The following is an 18,232-nucleotide window of genomic DNA, read 5'->3' as shown; positions in this document are numbered from 1 at the left end:
TGTACGCAAGTGAATTGGGTCAGCGGTCCATAGATGATTTGCTCGACGAAGCGCGGCAAGAGATACTCCGTAGCGAAGGGCAACACCAGGGAGAGAATCATTCGGTACAACCTACGCATAGCATATAGTCAGTTAGCTATCGAAAGCAAGTTTCAAAAACTCGACAATGACACAGTATTACTTACGCGGTGCACAATCACGGCTGTCTCGTGTTCCATGTCGGGAATAGCACTGGCATAAGATACTTCATTGTGAGGCGGGGATGTCGAGCCCCGCAGATGTTGGCTTGGATGTCTAGGATTGTTTCTAATTGTGAGTTCTTGAGTGGTGGTAGAGTCGGAATCGTTGAGCGCAGATTGGGAGAGTAAGCGAGTAAGGCGCGGGCGCGTAACGCCGTCGGTAGTGCTCGTACTAGCGACACTACTGATGTAAGGATTGGAGGATTTAGATGAAATTGATGGGCTTCGAAGAGGATGAAAAGTGCTAGTGGCTGTATGGCTTTCTGTGCCGTTGAGATGAACATGGTTATCCGAGACCCAAGCGTGCTCAATCAGGCTCTCGTGGACATTGTCTTCGGTGAGAGAAGTCAGATATCGAGAGATAACGGCGCATATAACAAAGTAATACCTGATATCAAATGTATCTCGTCCTGGAAATTCTGTGTTTCTTCCTCGTTAATAGTAGAGGAGCCAAGGCTTGTACTATTGAACCAGTGGTCTGTGAATGCGTCCATATCCTGGTCATCGAGGTAACCATTTGAGATGGGGGCATTATTCTCGTCGTCGTTACCGCTCTCGACATGACTGTGGTTTAAGGACAAGCGAGGCGGGGCGGAGTCATCCTCGTAGGGCATGCAGCGCCGAGTTGTCTAGTGTGATCGTCCTTTGGACAAGTCTTGGCTGGTGAGACGAGACCAACACAGAACCCTAACCCTACACCCCATTGTGGCGAAGACAATGGGGAAAATGCACAGGAAGCTCGACAATGGCCCTTCTACCACAATCCATGTATCTCCAAACCTCTCGATATCAAAAGGGGGGATGAATGTCACCTGCAATGTTCTCGATACAAAACGTACGGTCCTTTCGTTTTTCATATGAAAATCAAAGAAAATCAAATATTCCCACAGTATACAACTTACCAAATATGGTAAATACAGGAAGCACTTGTAAAGACTTTGGATCAATGCTACCGGATGGATGTGAAAGTAAAAAAAGAGAATGGTGTACTGCAGTACGCATGAAAAGAGAAGAATATATAGAAAAATCGCATAAACATGGAACAAGAGACAGCTACGCTACATATACAGCCAATGCTATGACGAATGAATTCGGCATTTTGATGATATCAAGAAAGAGGTAGTCAGATAAATCGAGAAATACCCTTGATCCCAAAAATACGTAGTCATGTCCATGCCAGCTCCTTTACTTTCCTGTAACTCCAGCATCACCGTCCTCACGCCGCCTCACCGGTTGTTGCTGTTGCTGTGCGCCAGCTCCTGTAACTCCTACGACGAGACCCTTCAACCAACCGTTCTCCCTCCTGAGTCCCTCGCATTCTCTCTCTAGCTCTGAAACACGACCTTCCAGCTCTTTTGCGCGCTGCTCCAAGGCAGCCTCTCTCTCCTTCTTCTTCAATCTAAAGCGCGCAGATGCGGCGGTGTTCCTACGGCGCTTGTCCTCCGATGCTGACATCGGTGCTGCGCCGCTTGAAGAACCATCCGTGTATGCCCCCGTAGTTGATGCCTCAGGGGAAGCAGGTTCAGAGTTATCTAGGAATGACACCGAGTTTTTGCGTGTGCGAGCACGCTTGGTAGGTGGAGCAGCGGGAACAGGGTGTGGTGGGTGAGCAGCCGCAGTACTATCCCCAGAGGGGAGCTGCTGCTGAATCAGTGGGTATGCATTAGTCTGAGCGGCATGTAAAGCGAGTAACTGAGCAAGAGTAGGAGCAGTAGCTGACTGTGGGTGCGACTGTGGCGGTGCTGGTTGCGATTGGGTATTGAGTTGCGCCGAAGGCAAAAGGTAAGGGTCGATACCAAACCCAGAGAGCAGAGCATTTAGGTCAAATTGGGACGCAGGGGCGCCTTGCGGGTGTACGACGTTTTCATGGCCGTCGTGTGATGCAAGACCCGCTGGATCTTCCTCCTCCAACTCTTGCTCCTCCTGCGACGCCGATAATTTTCTCTTTCCTTTTCCAGCACTTGAATAGTCCAGAGGCTCATCAGATTCGAAAGCGAGGTTAGTCCATAGATCAAGCTGGGCTGTGAAATCAGAAAAGGGGGGCGCTGATAGTAAATCTTGCGCGTCAGAGACAGGGGCAGCTGGCGGGGCAGCGTGGACAACGTTGAGGCCCTGTAAATTTGGCTGTGGCATTGCTGCTTGGTCTTGAGGATGGCCTTGGGTAGAGGCTTAACGCCCGACGTGTGCTGGAGGAATTGGAGGAACGAAATGAAAGTCAAATGTGGTGTTAGATTAGATTTTTCTTGTTTCTGCTGACTGATCTTTCGGCCTGTCTGACAAAGCTCGGTGTCGGATCAGCCGGTCCCTGATACCCGAACAAAGAACAATGATTCACATGACCGACCCTGTATGGCGTGCCTCTAGTTACAGTTTCACAACCCAGTGTTTTGTAGCCCTTACAGCGTGCTAAAAGACAGACGTATAATTCTTTGGAGGGGGGAAATATATCACTTTGACTCGTATTCTTATTCTACGCTTTTTGTGCAAGTGGGTGACCCAAATCGATTGGTGTACGGTGCTATCTTCAGCCAAGATGACCACCAGATGGCGCAATCGAGATAATCTCCAACATGTACCTTAGCCGAGCACTATCCAATCGTGAACGGCCTTCACTCAATTAGCTCAAAAGCGTTCGCGCATGATATCCACTCATATCGGATGCTACCTAAAATGGCCCCTTGTGGCTGACGCTGAGCGGTCTGACAACAGTCTCCTCGCCTGCAATAGGTCGGACTGGTTTATCTGGGCGCCAGTTTGGACCGAAGCGACCGCCAGTGCTCGAGTTGCATCGCTTTAAACGACTATGCTTGATGTCGTTGTCCTGCATGAAGCGACCAAGACAGCAGACATAAATCATCCGTAGGAATAGAACGCCTGCGCAGCGCATTGTTCGACATGGTGGGTGCTAGTAAACTGTTAGCTCTGTAAAGTTAGGGGGGCTTCTCCGGACAGATAGGAGAATTTCCAGGAGCAGCGCATCCGGTGCACGACCCTGACTCTACTGCATCCTTCACAAGTCTGACGTGAGAGCGTCAAGACCCGTGACAGGGGTAGAAGATATCGCACGAGAGGTACGGGCAAAGTCGGACGATTACTGCTGCCCAACTGCTGGCACCAACGTGCCAGCGATCGCCCAGGACAACAGATAAAACTTCGAAGAGCGCCATTAACCTGTACAAGCCTTATTAGTACCCGAGAAAGGCATGTTTTAGTACTATCACAAGTGGGGGATATAAGTGAACACTCACTGGCACGTGCGACGAGGGAACCACGTTGTAGCATGGCATACGTGGCACACAATCTCTAGAAGCCATACCGTTAGTAATGAACTAAAGGATCGGCAAGGGTAAGTCAAGGCCAGCAAAAGATCAAAAGGAAAAGCCAAACCGTACAAAGTACACTGACGCAAGGCCATTTTATATGTGACGGTACAAATGATGTACGTCTAACGTCGCGCCATCTTGCTCCAATCGCGAGCATTGTTATTCGTGCAAATTAGCGCATGAACTTTACGGAAGTGGCACAAATATGGCGTGATAGTTGAAAGAAGAACGTGAGATGACGGTCCTCGTAGTCACGATGTTCCTTATCATTAGCGGATGGAGGACTTACACTCAGGACTGTGAACGCACTTGTGAATTTGCAATTATGCTCTTAGTATTATCCCTAGAATCTGGCACACTGAACTTCGGGGGCCGTCAAATGCTCCCCCCTATTATTCGTCGCTGATAAAAATGAGACGTAGTGCACGGCTATGGATGATACAGCATTATTCTTCCAACTTGATGCCAGAGTGTTGCAGACGGGCGCAATGCCAAGTTCCACGATTACTTATATCAGTTGCGAACATCTAAGCAGAATTGACAAAAAAAAATCAGCTAAAATGCGTCATCTTGGATAAAGGTTGACGGATTGTAAGTGAGGCAGATATTTGAACAAAAGAATGAATGCGGGCAAACAATATTTGCATTCGATTACCGAAATGTTGGTATGTTGGCATGTTGACCAGCCACAGTGCTGACTCATCAACATTTCTACCCGCTCGCCTGGGCGGCTTGGCTTTCAGAACGTTTGAACATCCATTTCGAATTGTTCCTTTGGATCCTGTCGCTTAGCGTGGCTCTTTTCGCTGGACAATTATAATTTACCATGTAAAGTGCCATCATCACCTCCCGCCAAGGAAAACCCTTAGGTCTTAACCATTAATATTTAGGGTGCAGGTGACATACTTGAGTACGCAGTATACTGCATACTAGTACAAGTGAGTTAAAGTTATGCCTTCTGAATTTCAACTAGCTATATAATGATTCTTTTAGATCTAGAATCGGTCGCACTCTATGATTGTAATTCCAAGATGAATTTGCTCAGTCATGAGTTTACTAACTGGAAAGGCTTCGTAACGGTTCAGTCGGCAAGGCAGCGTTTGCAATAGAATGTATCGCCAAGAATAATATTTCTATACGAATGATGACAGCAAGGCAGGATGCTAATGTAGCATAGCGATTTCTATCTGTCGCTCTAAGCGCAAAGCCTTGCGTCACTTCAAATGAAATGTCAATGCTTCACCCGCTTGCCACACCGAGAAGAGAGTTCAGCCGCATATCCTCCCGATTCGTTGTTGAAAACCATCATGCTAGTACCCAATCGCGAGCACTGAACTTTAAAGGCTCACCCGCTTTTTCACGTTAGGCTATTTTCAATTCATAAATCACAGTCCCTCCATCAACCCTGATACTCAGGTTGAAGTGCCAATCCCCTAAGGCCTTTTTTGCTATTATGCAAGATCATTTACAGAATCTTCGCCTCATTTCCGCAAGCATGATCCATTTACGTTGCATTTTCCTGATTATGCTACTTAATCTCCGTCAGCCAAATGGTCATTGGTACGTACGAATCCACATGGCTTAAACAGCGTGGTAGGTATGCGGCTAGTGATCATCGATTATGAACGCGACAAGTCGTTGACAGTTTTGTTTAAGATAGAAGCCCACCCTTGGGCTCGGCGATACGAATTGGACCAATTAGGTCTTCTCAGACCATGTCCTCGCTGCATCATCCAATCATGGTTCCAGTCTCGCATGGGCCACATGTGCATAGCTCCTCAGGTCAGTTTTGCAAATCCCTGACCTTGTTTCTCGAAAAAATTCTGACAGCATGGCACAGCGAACATAGAAGCTGCAGAGCGTGTGTTACTGGAGAGACAGACGACTTCTTTGACTTCGAAATTTGATATGCACTCGAGTCACCAATGAGCGGTGATTTATTGTCGCACGGGTGAGCCGTTCAACATTAAAGTGACCTTGTGCTCGACAAGTCTGCTGAGCAATTTCCGCAATCTCGTGATCATTTTCGCAGACAGCTTTACGAAGTCTCGGGGTTCCACAGACAGGTCCTATATAAGGTTGAAATTCTTGCGAGTGGAGGCTTCAGATTTCCCTTGAATCAATCCAGGACTTCATCTGTTCTTTGTAAGTGTCTGACTTGCGCTGTAATGTGTCACTTAGAGACGACCGTCGTTCACGTTCAGAACCCAACACTTACACGACATGGCCGGTGATTCCAAAGACCAATGTGGATGTAACGCAACGTAAGCACGCTATATGATACTCTTACCTCCGCCTCCTATGTTTAATCATGCCATAAACGACCAGTTGCTCCTGCAAAAACGGCAGCTGCGACTGCAAGTAAAGAAGCGTCCATCCTACTAAATTTTGCCACACACATTGACCCCGCTGATCGGAGAGCTTTGTGGGTGTTTATAACAGGGGCAAGTTCTGATTCTGATACTGAATTGCTGGACAGGATCACTGTTGTTCTCATTATGCCGACAAAGTTGTACGATGATGATATGAGAGATGTTTTTTGAGGTTCCAAATGTGTTTCCATGACCTCGCCTGGTCATTCAGTTATCGATAACCCGAGAACTATTTTGGGATGGTCCTATTCATAATTCTGTAAACTGCGACGAATGCGCAACTCTGGCCTGTTTGACTCGCCTTCTGAACTTCTTCATTCTCATCGATATCAAAGATATTGCCGACCCGGGACTTCCTTGCAGTGGTTTCGGTGGCATGACCTGCCGCATGCACCTAACCGATCAATGAGTACTTCTCCGAACCCCTTTGATTCCCTCGGTGAAACGTTTAGCAGAATTGCAGGTTAGATATATCTCTGATTGATACTACACAGACGCATTATGTCATAGAACTGTTCAAGTTCACCATAATCATCCATTGGAGAGCGCGCGGACCATTGAGACAGCGATGCCCTGAGCTTTGATATTATAATTTGTTCCACTACAGGCATTTTACAGGTACAAGATAACGTCCCGTTGGACGCGTGGTATGATGCATGTTGTGTGGAGGATTGTACAATTGTGTCGTCTGAAGAAACTCGCCATCATGATTGTGAGAAGTCTTCCATACGGATTAAAAACCTTTCCCATAGCCCCCCTTCTCGAAGAATGCTTCAATTCTCTTTACGATCGTATCCAGTCCGGCGAGCCATTCGTTGAGCTCTTCGTGAAGCTTGGCTTCCGGCACAGACGGTCCGCCCTGAGGGTCGGCTGCAAGTTTAGCATAGAAGTCCTTACGGTATGGACACGCTTTCATGGCAACCTGATCATCGATGAACACGATAACTCTAGTCAGTCTCTGGCTAACGGGCGGCTAAAACACAGCTGTGCGCACCGAAAATATACTCTTCACCACAAAGTTGTGGAACTTCTTCAAGGAATCTTCGTAACCCTTCGTAAAGGCGGCTACCAGCTCGTGATTCTGATTCGCTTGTGCGTTTTGCAGCGCTTTGCATGTGAACGAGAGACCGCGGATGAGCCACATGAGACCCTCGGTAGCTGTCCGTTTCTTCTCGCCTTGCTCATTCTTGACTAGCTCTTCCAGCGTAACGGATTGGGCTGGCGCTGCATCATAGCGAGCACGGACTTTCTTATGAACCAGAACGTTAAGAATTCGCACGCGAGCCAGTACCGAGGATGACTCACAGTGATGTTGCCTTTGATATCAGATTGTACCACCGCGAAGGCTGTTGATCCAAGAAGATCTGAAACACGAAAGATATTAGGGATAGACACAATGGAAGCGGACTGTATGCTACCAAACAGGCCCACCAAGCCTGTTGCTGCTTCCAAGAAAGCTAAGGTGTCGACGCCAGCGTCGGTAATGGGAACATCGGCAAATGACTGGCGTGTATTTTTTCAGTATCTGATGCATGTTTTCAGTTTAGCAGAACTTACCTTGACAGATTCGAGGAAGGGTGCCATTGTAGAGACAGGTAGAGGAAAGGTTTAATCCAAACTGTGGTTGAGTGATGGTTACAGATACGGCAAATCCCGTTATCTTATCTTATCAGTGGATACGCTATTCACAATTTGCCGTCATAGTTCTTTCATATACCGCGAAAGCGATTAGGCCAGTGATTTATTAGTGATTTATTGTCAGCCAGGTAGGGCTTAGTCGGCGTTGCAATGCCCCATGCAGATTCATCCCTCGTCCCCTCGTCAATCACATCCAAAACCGAGTTTTGGGCCCATGTACACGGCCAATTGGCCTCTCTTTTAAGCGGGCAGAGACACTGGGTAAGATGCCCCCCTCAATATACTTGTTTTGGATGAGGCTTATACTTCATTTGACCACTTCAAGGTCACTAATCTAGCCAACGCTTCGTCTATGGTCTATAGTTCCCTCCTTGCATTCACAGCCCATTTCGGAAGTGGGAGCCAGGCTGTCAACTGGTGTGGTGAGTTTCCGTCACATCTCCACCTTCTGCCCATCAACCACGCTTCCGTGTCTTTCTGGGCCCCATTTCTTATGAGAGGAGAAGCCATGTCATGAATAATCAGGACCAATGGTAATCTCCGAGTTGCAGAACCGCCACTCATCAATCTCGCCTTCCATCTCGTTATGATACGACAATTGCTGATTGTAATCAATGTGCTCTCACAGGATTTTACCTCAATTCTTCGCTCTTCCCTGTCCCACGTTTTTTGGGACAAGATGGAAGTGATAACAACTCGGCAGCTGCTGATGCCAGCAGACTGCTGTTAGGTCCGTTTTGCGGGAAACCAGCATGCCAGTTCATCAACATCTCTCCCGGGAAAGCCCGCGGTGTCTGTGCGGATGCATACCTGCAGCGTAGAACTATTCTCGTACCCGAAGTCGACCTTTATCCGGGACATATCGCTTGCGATGGAGAAACAAAAAGCGAGATTGTTTGTCCGCTAATATTCAAGAAGGGGGACAAAGAAATAATGCTAGGCGTATTGGACCTGGACTGCCTTGCAGTATCGGGCTTTTGCGAAGAAGATAAGGAAGGCTTGGAAAAGATTGCAGCATTAGTGGTCAGCGCTTGCGATTGGTGACACTGAATCTTGTAGAATATTCGCTATATATGTCGATCTGATAACCAGAATTATCGGACTATCCAGTTAACTGGGAAAATATCAAATTCACTGTTCTCCCTCTTCTTGCCATCGCAAGAATTCAGCGTGCAACTTTTTCTGCATATCCCACTCCTTCTGTACCTTCTTCTGTTGATTCTTGCTTAGTTCCTTACCATCCCCGTCAGCAGTGGGCATGCCTAGCTCATTCCAGCTACTGTACGTCCCTTCTGGCACATTTGGCGGTTTAAAGAACTCTTCAGGAGATACACGACCCTTTTCAAGTTTTGCGATGCGCTTTTGCCGATCTGCCTCAACTTTGGCAGCTTTCGCCACAGCCTTCGCTTCAGCCTGCAATCGCTTTTCTTCTCGGGCCTTTATTAGTTCACCAGGTGGCACAAGCTTTACTAGAGCCTTGCCGTCTGACGAGGCATTGGCCGAAATAATGGTGAGAATAACGGTGAGAATATTGAAAGAGATATGAACGTACCTTCTTGGTCGTCCAAAGCTACCCCTAATGGTACCAGATCTTCATCTCGAAGTCTGTCACAAAGGGATAATATATCTTTCAATGCCGTATCGCCTTTGGCTATTGCGAGTCGTCGAATGCCATCTCGGAAGGAAGACAAGGAACGCAGATAAGGCATCAGAATCTCTTCCCTCTGCCATTTAAGTTTATGAAGTTAGCATGGAGCATTTGTCTGAAGAACCGGAAGGACTGACATTTGCGGATATCCCTTGTTCTCCCTCCTGTCCCCATCCAATCTCCGACTTCTCGCCCTCGCCCAAACCAAACATGCGCAGCATTCGACCAACCCAGCTGGCCACATGTTCAACTATGCCGATGTTTAAATTTTTCCCGCGAGAATTTATATAAACGTTGGTCCGTGAGACGAGTTCACGGAGAACATTGAGCGCTGCCGGAGTATTGAAGGAATCGCAAAGTGCTTCACGGAAGGCCGATTGGCTGTCATGGAAGCTGGAAGGAACGGTCAGTAAAAAAACATAAACACGGCGGATGCGGAACATCAATCACCTGCTGGTGAATCCTTGCTCCACGTCTTCGTAATGGTGTTGGCCATCAGACCGATCACCGCCTGCCCGAGACTGACTTATCAGAGCCTTGACTGTAGTGAAGAAGTTCTGATTCCCAGATGAAAATACAAGATTTATCGCACAATCAGCCATGCAACAAAGACACTTACGTTTAAGGTCATTTCCACATTCTTCACTTCGCCCGACATCAGCGACTCGGAGAAGTCAATTTTAGCATTCCATAGCTGAGACAAGAAGGCGAGGCGCAGCTGACGAGCGGTGTATCTTTGGAGAATTTCCTACCAATACGTATAAGCCACAATCAGGAATGTACTCGATATTACCTACGTCAATTGTTATGAAATTTTTCAAAGATTTACTCATTTTGAGTCCTTCGATATGTAGATGACCCGTGTGAATGAAATAGTTAACCCAAGATCCACAATTATGGTAAGCCTAGAGAGTTCTGTTCGCTGAGTGTACAGCATGCGTAATGATTATGTACTGACCTCAGATTGGGCCATCTCGTTGTCATGATGGGGAAATGCAAGGTCTATACCACCAGAGTGGATGTCCATATTATCTCCAAATACGGCACTGGCCATAACAGAGCACTCAATGTGCCAGCCAGGGCGTCCTGCGCCCCATGGGGAAGGCCAAGAAGGTTCACCAGGTTTTGATGCCTTCCAAAGAGCAAAGTCGGAAGCAGACCGCTGAGTCCGTGAAGACAAAGCACCTGAAGTCCAATAAGGCCGTCGTTATATAGTCAGAGGATAAACATATAGGTATACCTTCTCCCTCTTCTAGCAATTCCCTGTTTCCCTTACTCCATGGTTCCAACTTTGCGTAATCGTGTCCTTCTGATGTATCAAATGCACTGGTATCAAAATAGACGCTTCCCTCGTGTTCATAGCCGTATCCATTTTTGATTATGCCGTGAACGAAATCCACCACTTCGGGCACGTACTCGGTCACACGAGTGACAGTGTCTGGTTCGCGTACACGAAGTCGCTCCATGTCGCTGAAAAACTGTCCTTCCCAGTAGGCGGCAAGAGACCTGAAAATAGACGGATCTGTGACTGTGGATTTATACTATAATGACGTGATTCAGCGACCATAAAAGTGTTATCGCAGTAAAAATATCGTACTGACCTTTTCATCCAAAGAAACAGCCAGGATATCACGAGACTCCTCAAGTAACTGATGAGTGACGTCCTGGCCCACACAATTAGAGCGGAGAAGTCCTTCAGCGACTTGCACTGCAGAATAGGCCTTGTTCTACAGCAGGCTGTAATTTAATCCGTGTGTGAGCTGATAGAAAGGACAGAATTTACCGCAGCTGAGAAATGCATATCGAACTTTTCATCTCGCTTCAAGCATTCTTGTTTCCAGGCCTTGTCCTTGAAAAGATCTGCTAAACGAGGCCACGACTTTGCTTCATCTCCATTGCTTGGCCGCTCACTCTCCGGTAGACCCTTGCTGATCTTCTCATGGACATATATTGACCAAGCCTCTTGGATTTGCGCGATTAGTTCGGGTGAAAGTGAGGTGGTTTCTGAACGAAATTTATTAAAAAGATGATTCTGGCGTGCTCTTAATATGATCTTAGATCGCAGATGTTAACACTTGAGCAAGACTGACAATACAACTTCGCATTCAGCAAGCTGACATACCTTGTCGTCGATGTCGGTGACATTTTGCACAAAGTGTACATCATATCCAAAGTAATCGGTCATTATTCTTCGCAGTATATCCTGTGTAACATAATTTCTGATGATCGTCGTATGCTGCATGCTCGTCTGTCTGATGAATCTGGATCTCACCTCGCGTGGCCCATGTGGGATGCATCGTAGACGGTAGGACCGCAGTTGTACCACTTTACGCGACGACCATCCCTTGGGATGAACTCCGTCTGGTTCGAAATACATCAGATGTTTCGCTGGAGATCGGTAGTCCAATCAGCAACGCACGAACCTTGGTCTTTGTGAGGGAATTGTACAGTTTTAAGACAGGTTCATCCGTTTTTCTTGATGGAAGAGACCAAGGCGGCTGCTGGACGGACATTTGGGTATTTCCTTGCGTACAGAGGGACCTGCTGTTCCTAGGAAAGCAATTAAGAGCACGCAAAGCCACACTGACTCGAGTCCGGATGATCATGCAAAATAAGAAAGACTCGGCGAAGAACACGCGCCGCGGCCGAATAATACGATTATGTAATATATGATTTTTGTAGTATCTAATTTCCAAGTCAGCGCTTAATAGTTAATTGATTTTTACTGACTTTTTAGCACATGAAGCATTTTAAGCTTGGACGTTGCAATGTCCTTTGTCTTGGATCTCTTTCAATTGCATAACCTTGCGATTATTCTCGCGGTTACAAGATATCATGATGTGTTCCTGTCCCATCTAAAACCTGTGCACTTTTTAGCGCTCGTCAACGCTTTAACACTTGAACCCTTGATTATCAGTATGAGGACCCATTCTATGGACCTCTCCGTTTCTGCAGCCGCTCCTGTGCTGTCCATCTATCCGCGAGTCTCCGAATCAAATATCTCATCAACGCTAGGGATCTCTGCGTACTTGGTGGAAATCGCTGAAGCCAATCGTCTGACCGTTGCTCACACGACTTCACCTACTACTAACTCCGACGTCTACACCAACATACGAATGTGACACGACATCTCGGCTGCCTACACGATTTACCTTGCGATGCTCAAAGATGCTCAACAACGCATACATTTTGTTCTCATCGTCTAGCGCTTTATTTGACCGGCGTAAACACGATCTTGCACGGGTGCAGATACAGCATGGCCCGCTCTAATGTCGATTCTCGTCAAAGAGACAGCAAGGACGGTCCGTCATTCAAAATTCAAATGTATTACACGCTGACGATGTTTCTCTGCCGTGCAGCATCGGGCATGCTTAACACGTACCGCCGGGTGACAGGTCCATCCATTGGCGACCTCGTACCATGTGGATCATGACCTCCGCGTCGGGGAGGCTCCCCAGCAGTAATGTCTGTCAATGAACGGGGATGATTGTACTTCTTGGGAAGCAAGTCTATTGATCGGCAATTACCTGGTTGGAGGGATCAATACGCCACCAACACAATTTGACCCGTGTCCTACCACCCATAAAACGTATTCGCATATCTCACATGTTTTTAACACACTACACGCTCAGATAAGTTGGGAATTTTCGCAGCTCCACTGAATCACTGCTGCGATGGAAAGGAGTTGGGGATCATACGGATGCGCCTACTTCCGAATGCCGTGGCACAGACATTGCACAGGCTTTCGGTAACGTGTTCACGCGGACAATATCAATCACTCCCAACGGCATCGTTCTTCGAGAAGATTTCGCCTTGTACTTCTGAGCCTCTGAGCCTCTACCCTTCTTGGTACTCAGTATGGGAAAGCCCCAGAACTTGCTTTAGGGTCCGATCCACTTCATTCCATGCCATTATGGTGAACCGAACAGTAGTTCTCGGGGGCAACGTTACTGCCATTCTTGATGCATGATGCTGTGTGGGATATGCTTCAGGTGGATTGATTGATCAGTCAGTATATAAAGTTTATGGTTTGACGTTGGTGCGCATAATTTGATATTCTGAAATATGTACAGCTATTCACTAAACCAATCATGGAGACAAAGCATTACAATCTTTTGCTTATTAGGATATGTGGATGCTCATTCAAGGCGTTCTCTACCGCTGAGCCGTCGGGCTAGTGCTTGACGCTCAGCGTTCGCCGCGTGTGTGGGTTCAATTTCCATCTGAGAAATCATCGTGTTGTACCGGCGGATGCGATATCAATGAAGCATATGGATCGCCTGCCAGGTTTCGTGGAGGAGGGCAAGTAACCCTGGAGTATCAAATGTGTCAAGGCCTTTCCATATCCGCGGGCGCCGACAGACTGGCGACAATGCAAAAGCGTATTTGAAGAAATGCCAAGTATACCTGCGGCATGCGTCCAGCGGGGCAGACCGCGATGGGGAGAGGACAGTTAGCCAAGTTGCCACTGGCCAGTGAGTAACATGGCACCTTCCGCGATCGCCCGCAGGATGAGGAAGCAAGGACGGGGAGGCAGCAGCCTATCAAGAGAGAGCCATTAATACTAGAGATGTCGAGCGCCCTTTTCTATTCTAATATTAGTGGGAATATAGGGAAAAGGACGAAGAGGAATGCCGTAGCGAGGCGGCAATATGGACAAATATGGGATGGTAAAAGGTATATAGTTGTGAAAGCGAAGCTCTGAGCTATGTAACGCCTAATAGACTGTGGTACGCGCCAGGCGAGAACAGGCAAGGCTAGGCGGCCGTACGGCATGGGAATGCTGTGAAATGGACAATTGCTTTCCTAGAGCACCGCACTCTCACACTGGGATGGAGAGAACAGAATCTGCAATCATATCGTCAGGTACATGAGCTTTCGAGTGTAGGAACGATGTTTTACCCATCGCTGCTCCTTTTGCGGTTATATGTGTTGTTCGCCTCGTCAGTGCTGTGTTCGCCGTGTGTTCCGCATACGTCCATAACGAAATGCTATGGGACCACTAAAACTCTATTGCCCATTTTCATCCTCTCCCTGGGCGTTAACGTTTATAATTGTTTTCTTTTCCCATCAGGCCTCAACCGACAAGCATCAGCCGTTTACATCACTCAGAGTTAAGGTTATCGAGCTCTCGTTACCTTTAATTCCAATGTATATAAGCCCCATTCCTCTATCATGCTCCTCCCTGTCTTTCTTTCGCTCCTCCTCCCACATCCCGCCCCCTACAAACCGCCCCAATCAACTACCGGGTCCCAATCTGCACTGCTGCCATACCACTCTACTTCTACAGGTCGCCCTTGACAGCATCCCGCCACCCTCGTCCTTACCTCCACCTTCCTGCTGTCACCAATGCAGCATCCAACCTGTACCAGACTTCGTGTAAGGTGTGTATCGTGTCCCTGCATCTCGCACAAACACTCACTCGTTTCCTCGTCAGGACGCCCCAGGATGCCCAGGTCATATTTCACGCCGTCTCACTCAACATACTGCCCATGGTCACGAGGCGCCTCGACACCGAAGAGCGACGCGCCATTTCCTCGGGCTGCATCTTTGTCTGGGAGGAAAGAGGCCCCAACGCCGAAGCCACTGGTGTATGTGTCTCGCTTCCATTGTCGACCTTTCGACTTATCATTTGCTACTATCCAGCTTGGAATTGAACGCTGGACAGATGGGAAAAGGTCAGTATTCGAGGCCCCATGTACGACATTCTCGCATAATAATCGTCGAGATTTCACACAGGTGGGGTCCAAGCAGAGTTCGCGACGTAAGTGGCAAAGGACACCCTTACTCGTGTATTCGTTTAAACTTAGCATTCGCTAACAGGAGTTCCTGTTCTATCACGAAAAAGACCCAGAACCGGTCGACGTTGAATTGACGTCCGACTCGGACTCTATGTTAGTTTCCGATGCGACTACCATCACCGCGTCGCTGACTTCTCTCTTACTTCATAGACATCAACGTTCGCATCCGGGCCCCAGCCGCGGACACACGCGAAGCAGCCTCGTCAAACAGACATACTCCGTCTTCGTCGAAACTCCACGAGGAAGACGGAAGTGGCATCTCAGTAAGCTGTGCATTGAATTTACGCATGTTCCGAATGACTCACCAAAGGTACTTTGCGCAGTTGCTTATTTCACACACGACACAGTTGAATACCTTCCTTCTGTGGACAATGTACCGGAGCTTGCGCGTTTATCGGTACCAACAGGGATGTACAGAAGCGCACGCCAGCACCATCCTCCCAGGCGGAGAGACAACGAATCGTACTCTATCCGAGGACCTCAGTACGCTCCATATCCATCGGTGAACCAACATTCATCAGACGACGATGCTTACAGTGGAAGTCCAGTGTTTGCGGACCGTTTTGGTCGGATGCTTACATCGAATGCTGTCCTTGCTCCTTTGGCATACCTGCAAAACATTCCACCGCCTCGTCGACACCCTCTTGACGAGGAGGCCTTGATGTCGTTTTATCCTGGGCTTGCATGAAATAATTGTCTTTTCTTATGTCATTTTATTACAACAGCGCTGTGGTCGGACCTGAGTTGACGTTTTCTTACCACCTTACATACTATAACATCAACTACTTCTATTCGCAATGTTTTCAGTGCACTTCAGCTACCATCTTTGGATAATACCGGATAATTCTATTTCTTGTTCTCTCGATGAAGTTCCGGATTTCTCGGGCGAGGCCTGTCCAGATGCCTTTGCAAAGTACCATTCTCGACCTCAGGGGGGGATGGTCAGATAAGACCAGAACGTCTGCATTTGATTGGTCCCTTGCAGCAGATATACCCTTTTGAATTGAGGCTCTATGCGCGGCTGTCGTAAGGCATGAATTGAAAGAAGCCAGATCCATCCGTTTCAGGGATAGTCAAGAGCATTGAAGATTTCATGTCGCATCACCTGCGCAGCAGCGAGACCGAGCCTTAACTTTAACAATGAAAACTGTATTCAGTTCATTTCGAGAGAGAACGTTTCTCTCTCTATACATTTCAAAAAGCGAGTCGACAGCTGGATTTTGCCGAGACTTCTCTCCCCCCCCACTGACAGTTCGCAGATTGAAAGGTGATAGCTATAAGATTTGGACAGGAAGCCGCATTATCTGACTTGGCATCGTGCTCCCCACACACTATCTTGGGCCCATCATGCCCATGGTGCAGCATGCAACGTACGGTTGCGACCTAGCATGGTACGGAAGTTCACAGGCAAAAAGTTAAAATGGTTAGAGCAAAAGGGTCTGTAATCACTACCATGACCGAGAACCGAATCCATGGATCAACGTGATTTCAAAAAAAAAAAAAAAGGACGCAAGCTCCATATTGGCAGTAAATTCATCGCTTATCAGTATATCAGTTCGCATGAATGAAGTGTGTCACGTATGCAGATACACTCCACTCACTGGGCATTTTGAGAGCACTTGTACAGGAAAGGTCTGGTGTTTTGGAGTGGTGCCTCGAAACTCCTAATCGATATCGAAAGGGAATGGCGGAATCGAGATTGTATTGGCTAATCTGCGTAGGTCTCGGCGTCAGCTGTCCTTGTCATATTCCAGAAAGAGTCTGAATAGTTGACATACCAAAGAAGGCGAAGATCGGTTTGGGATCAACAAAGTTGAGCCAGAAGGCTTGACTTTACCTATATCGACAATACTATTTCTGGGAGCAATACGAGGCCATTCACGTACAGCCTAAGCCGTCTCCAAGAGATGACGGACGCCACAGAACCTCCAGTCATGAGAAATCACAGTGGGGGTGAGACCGCCTGAGGCTTGGGCGCAAAAAATCTCTCATGCACAACGGCCTCTACCGGTGCATCACCAGTGCGTCTGTACTAACGTTCATCATTTCGTGGGTGTTCCTGTTGAGTGCTACTGGCACGATTGCAGTACTGTTTCAACCGAAACCATATCGACGTGGCAACGCTTGGCAAAAGACCTAGGAGTTATGAAGATCAATACTAGTCCACTGATTGATGAAATTGGGATATGCTATACTGTTCTGTAGTACAGTCCATTTGTCCAAATATGCATTCAAGTCGTAGTAGGATGCAATAATGCGCTAAGCAGTGCTGACAGTGCACTTGGATCCTGATCGCAGAAGTAGGCACCGATCGGCGCCGGTACCGAGACCGGAGTGCCCGCGGTATCCAGTAGCTTGACGACGTATGCAAAAAAAAGCAGAGGAGGTTTACTTCATACATACGTACATGATGGCAGCACAGTGTCGCCGCCGACGGTCAAGGGAATCAAAACGATTGCGTAGGAGTAAAATGTGGGGGGTGAGTTTGTATGCCGACGTGTGAGTGGTCGAAGGAGGGCAGTTGACACGTCTACCAGGCTACCAAGGTAGAGACTACGCGGCCGCCAGTCAGCGCAACACTTATTCTTGATGGTGAAGCAGGTGGTGTAGTTACTAATGGTATTTACGCTGGGAGATAATCGCGTCATAGATTGAGAATAGTACTGCGCTAGCAGCGATTGCGAGCGAGGTGACCAACCTCCCGACGTCCAAATTGTGTTGTGGCGATCTCTAAATACGTAGTTATGAATGATGGCGATGACCTACTAGGTGGCACGGAGCCAGGCGGTTGGAACGTGTATAAATGGATGAAATGGAGAAGAGCAAGCAACAAATTGACACTTGAGTATTACATGAGTTCGGATGACCGGGAGCGAGGGTCAGCGAAAGTGAAAGGATGTTAAAATGTTGCAAGCTCCATGGATATGATCGATCATAGGAGCAGGACAACGGTGAGAGTGGCCGTGTTGAAATCGCAAGCTTCGAATTCTCTGACACGCTTCGGGGTATGTTTCGCTGCAGGAAAATCATAATTAGTTCTCCCGCGAACGTTAAGGCTGGGTGGCAGGAGCGTCGGTGTGCCCTTGGCCACCAGGTAGTGTTCGCCGCTTTGAGTGCTGCCCAGAGCCCTGTGAGATAGGCTAGTGAGCCAAAGGAGGATATGAGGTGTTTACCGAAGGATATGTCCCTTTTTGCGATCTGAACTCTGTTT

General features: G+C 47.7%; 11 protein-coding genes across 11 annotated transcripts; 4 read left to right on the top strand and 7 right to left on the bottom strand.

Annotated features, from left to right (window-relative positions):
• Positions 1-67: 67 nt before the first annotated feature.
• SERLADRAFT_466643 (uncharacterized protein) lies at positions 68-1,067 on the bottom strand (the record flags this gene model as incomplete). Its single annotated transcript, XM_007317945.1, has 3 exons — positions 68-111; positions 186-571; positions 628-1,067. Coding segments are annotated over 3 exons (654 nt in total), but the record flags the coding sequence as incomplete, so codon positions are not given.
• Positions 1,068-1,099: 32 nt separating this feature from the next.
• SERLADRAFT_466641 (uncharacterized protein) lies at positions 1,100-2,703 on the bottom strand (the record flags this gene model as incomplete). The annotated part of the gene is made up of 1 exon (XM_007317944.1): positions 1,100-2,703. One exon carries the CDS (start codon positions 2,370-2,372, stop codon positions 1,425-1,427), a length of 948 nt encoding a protein of 315 aa, XP_007318006.1.
• Positions 2,704-2,723: 20 nt separating this feature from the next.
• Positions 2,724-3,682, bottom strand: SERLADRAFT_466636 (uncharacterized protein; the record flags this gene model as incomplete). Its single annotated transcript, XM_007317943.1, has 3 exons — positions 2,724-3,420; positions 3,488-3,568; positions 3,632-3,682. The coding sequence occupies 3 exons, from the start codon at positions 3,652-3,654 to the stop codon at positions 3,156-3,158; spliced, it is 369 nt and encodes a 122-aa protein (XP_007318005.1).
• A 1,877-nt stretch (positions 3,683-5,559) lies between these two features.
• SERLADRAFT_388486 (uncharacterized protein) lies at positions 5,560-6,092 on the bottom strand (the record flags this gene model as incomplete). The annotated part of the gene is made up of 3 exons (XM_007317942.1): positions 5,560-5,707; positions 5,767-5,826; positions 5,891-6,092. 2 exons carry the CDS (start codon positions 6,057-6,059, stop codon positions 5,777-5,779), a joined length of 219 nt encoding a protein of 72 aa, XP_007318004.1.
• A 380-nt stretch (positions 6,093-6,472) lies between these two features.
• On the bottom strand, positions 6,473-7,532 carry SERLADRAFT_388482 (uncharacterized protein; the record flags this gene model as incomplete). Its single annotated transcript, XM_007317941.1, has 5 exons — positions 6,473-6,856; positions 6,929-7,183; positions 7,240-7,298; positions 7,353-7,437; positions 7,492-7,532. The coding sequence occupies 5 exons, from the start codon at positions 7,516-7,518 to the stop codon at positions 6,668-6,670; spliced, it is 615 nt and encodes a 204-aa protein (XP_007318003.1).
• A 190-nt stretch (positions 7,533-7,722) lies between these two features.
• On the top strand, positions 7,723-8,616 carry SERLADRAFT_348269 (uncharacterized protein; the record flags this gene model as incomplete). The annotated part of the gene is made up of 3 exons (XM_007317940.1): positions 7,723-7,833; positions 7,898-7,994; positions 8,201-8,616. The coding sequence occupies 3 exons, from the start codon at positions 7,723-7,725 to the stop codon at positions 8,614-8,616; spliced, it is 624 nt and encodes a 207-aa protein (XP_007318002.1).
• Positions 8,617-8,703: 87 nt separating this feature from the next.
• On the bottom strand, positions 8,704-11,733 carry SERLADRAFT_437591 (uncharacterized protein; the record flags this gene model as incomplete). The annotated part of the gene is made up of 13 exons (XM_007317939.1): positions 8,704-9,056; positions 9,125-9,296; positions 9,358-9,613; positions 9,671-9,777; positions 9,840-9,968; positions 10,018-10,125; positions 10,179-10,405; positions 10,461-10,761; positions 10,822-10,947; positions 11,004-11,273; positions 11,343-11,439; positions 11,493-11,581; positions 11,644-11,733. The coding sequence occupies 13 exons, from the start codon at positions 11,731-11,733 to the stop codon at positions 8,704-8,706; spliced, it is 2,325 nt and encodes a 774-aa protein (XP_007318001.1).
• A 1,487-nt stretch (positions 11,734-13,220) lies between these two features.
• Positions 13,221-14,043, bottom strand: SERLADRAFT_466625 (uncharacterized protein; the record flags this gene model as incomplete). The annotated part of the gene is made up of 1 exon (XM_007317938.1): positions 13,221-14,043. One exon carries the CDS (start codon positions 13,994-13,996, stop codon positions 13,808-13,810), a length of 189 nt encoding a protein of 62 aa, XP_007318000.1.
• Positions 14,044-14,299: 256 nt separating this feature from the next.
• Positions 14,300-15,890, top strand: SERLADRAFT_466622 (uncharacterized protein; the record flags this gene model as incomplete). The annotated part of the gene is made up of 7 exons (XM_007317937.1): positions 14,300-14,604; positions 14,658-14,811; positions 14,867-14,898; positions 14,960-14,984; positions 15,044-15,114; positions 15,172-15,284; positions 15,345-15,890. 7 exons carry the CDS (start codon positions 14,570-14,572, stop codon positions 15,707-15,709), a joined length of 795 nt encoding a protein of 264 aa, XP_007317999.1.
• A 695-nt stretch (positions 15,891-16,585) lies between these two features.
• Positions 16,586-16,914, top strand: SERLADRAFT_388471 (uncharacterized protein; the record flags this gene model as incomplete). The annotated part of the gene is made up of 2 exons (XM_007317936.1): positions 16,586-16,742; positions 16,805-16,914. The coding sequence occupies 2 exons, from the start codon at positions 16,586-16,588 to the stop codon at positions 16,912-16,914; spliced, it is 267 nt and encodes an 88-aa protein (XP_007317998.1).
• A 503-nt stretch (positions 16,915-17,417) lies between these two features.
• Positions 17,418-18,090, top strand: SERLADRAFT_448783 (uncharacterized protein; the record flags this gene model as incomplete). Its single annotated transcript, XM_007317935.1, has 2 exons — positions 17,418-17,500; positions 17,559-18,090. The coding sequence occupies 2 exons, from the start codon at positions 17,429-17,431 to the stop codon at positions 17,658-17,660; spliced, it is 174 nt and encodes a 57-aa protein (XP_007317997.1).
• Between the last annotated feature and the right edge of the window lie 142 nt (positions 18,091-18,232).

Source organism: Serpula lacrymans (genome assembly GCF_000218685.1).
Source record: "Serpula lacrymans var. lacrymans S7.9 unplaced genomic scaffold SERLAscaffold_6, whole genome shotgun sequence".
NCBI classification, from domain to species: Eukaryota; Fungi; Basidiomycota; class Agaricomycetes; order Boletales; family Serpulaceae; genus Serpula; species Serpula lacrymans.
This window is presented reverse-complemented; position numbering and strand designations above follow the sequence as displayed.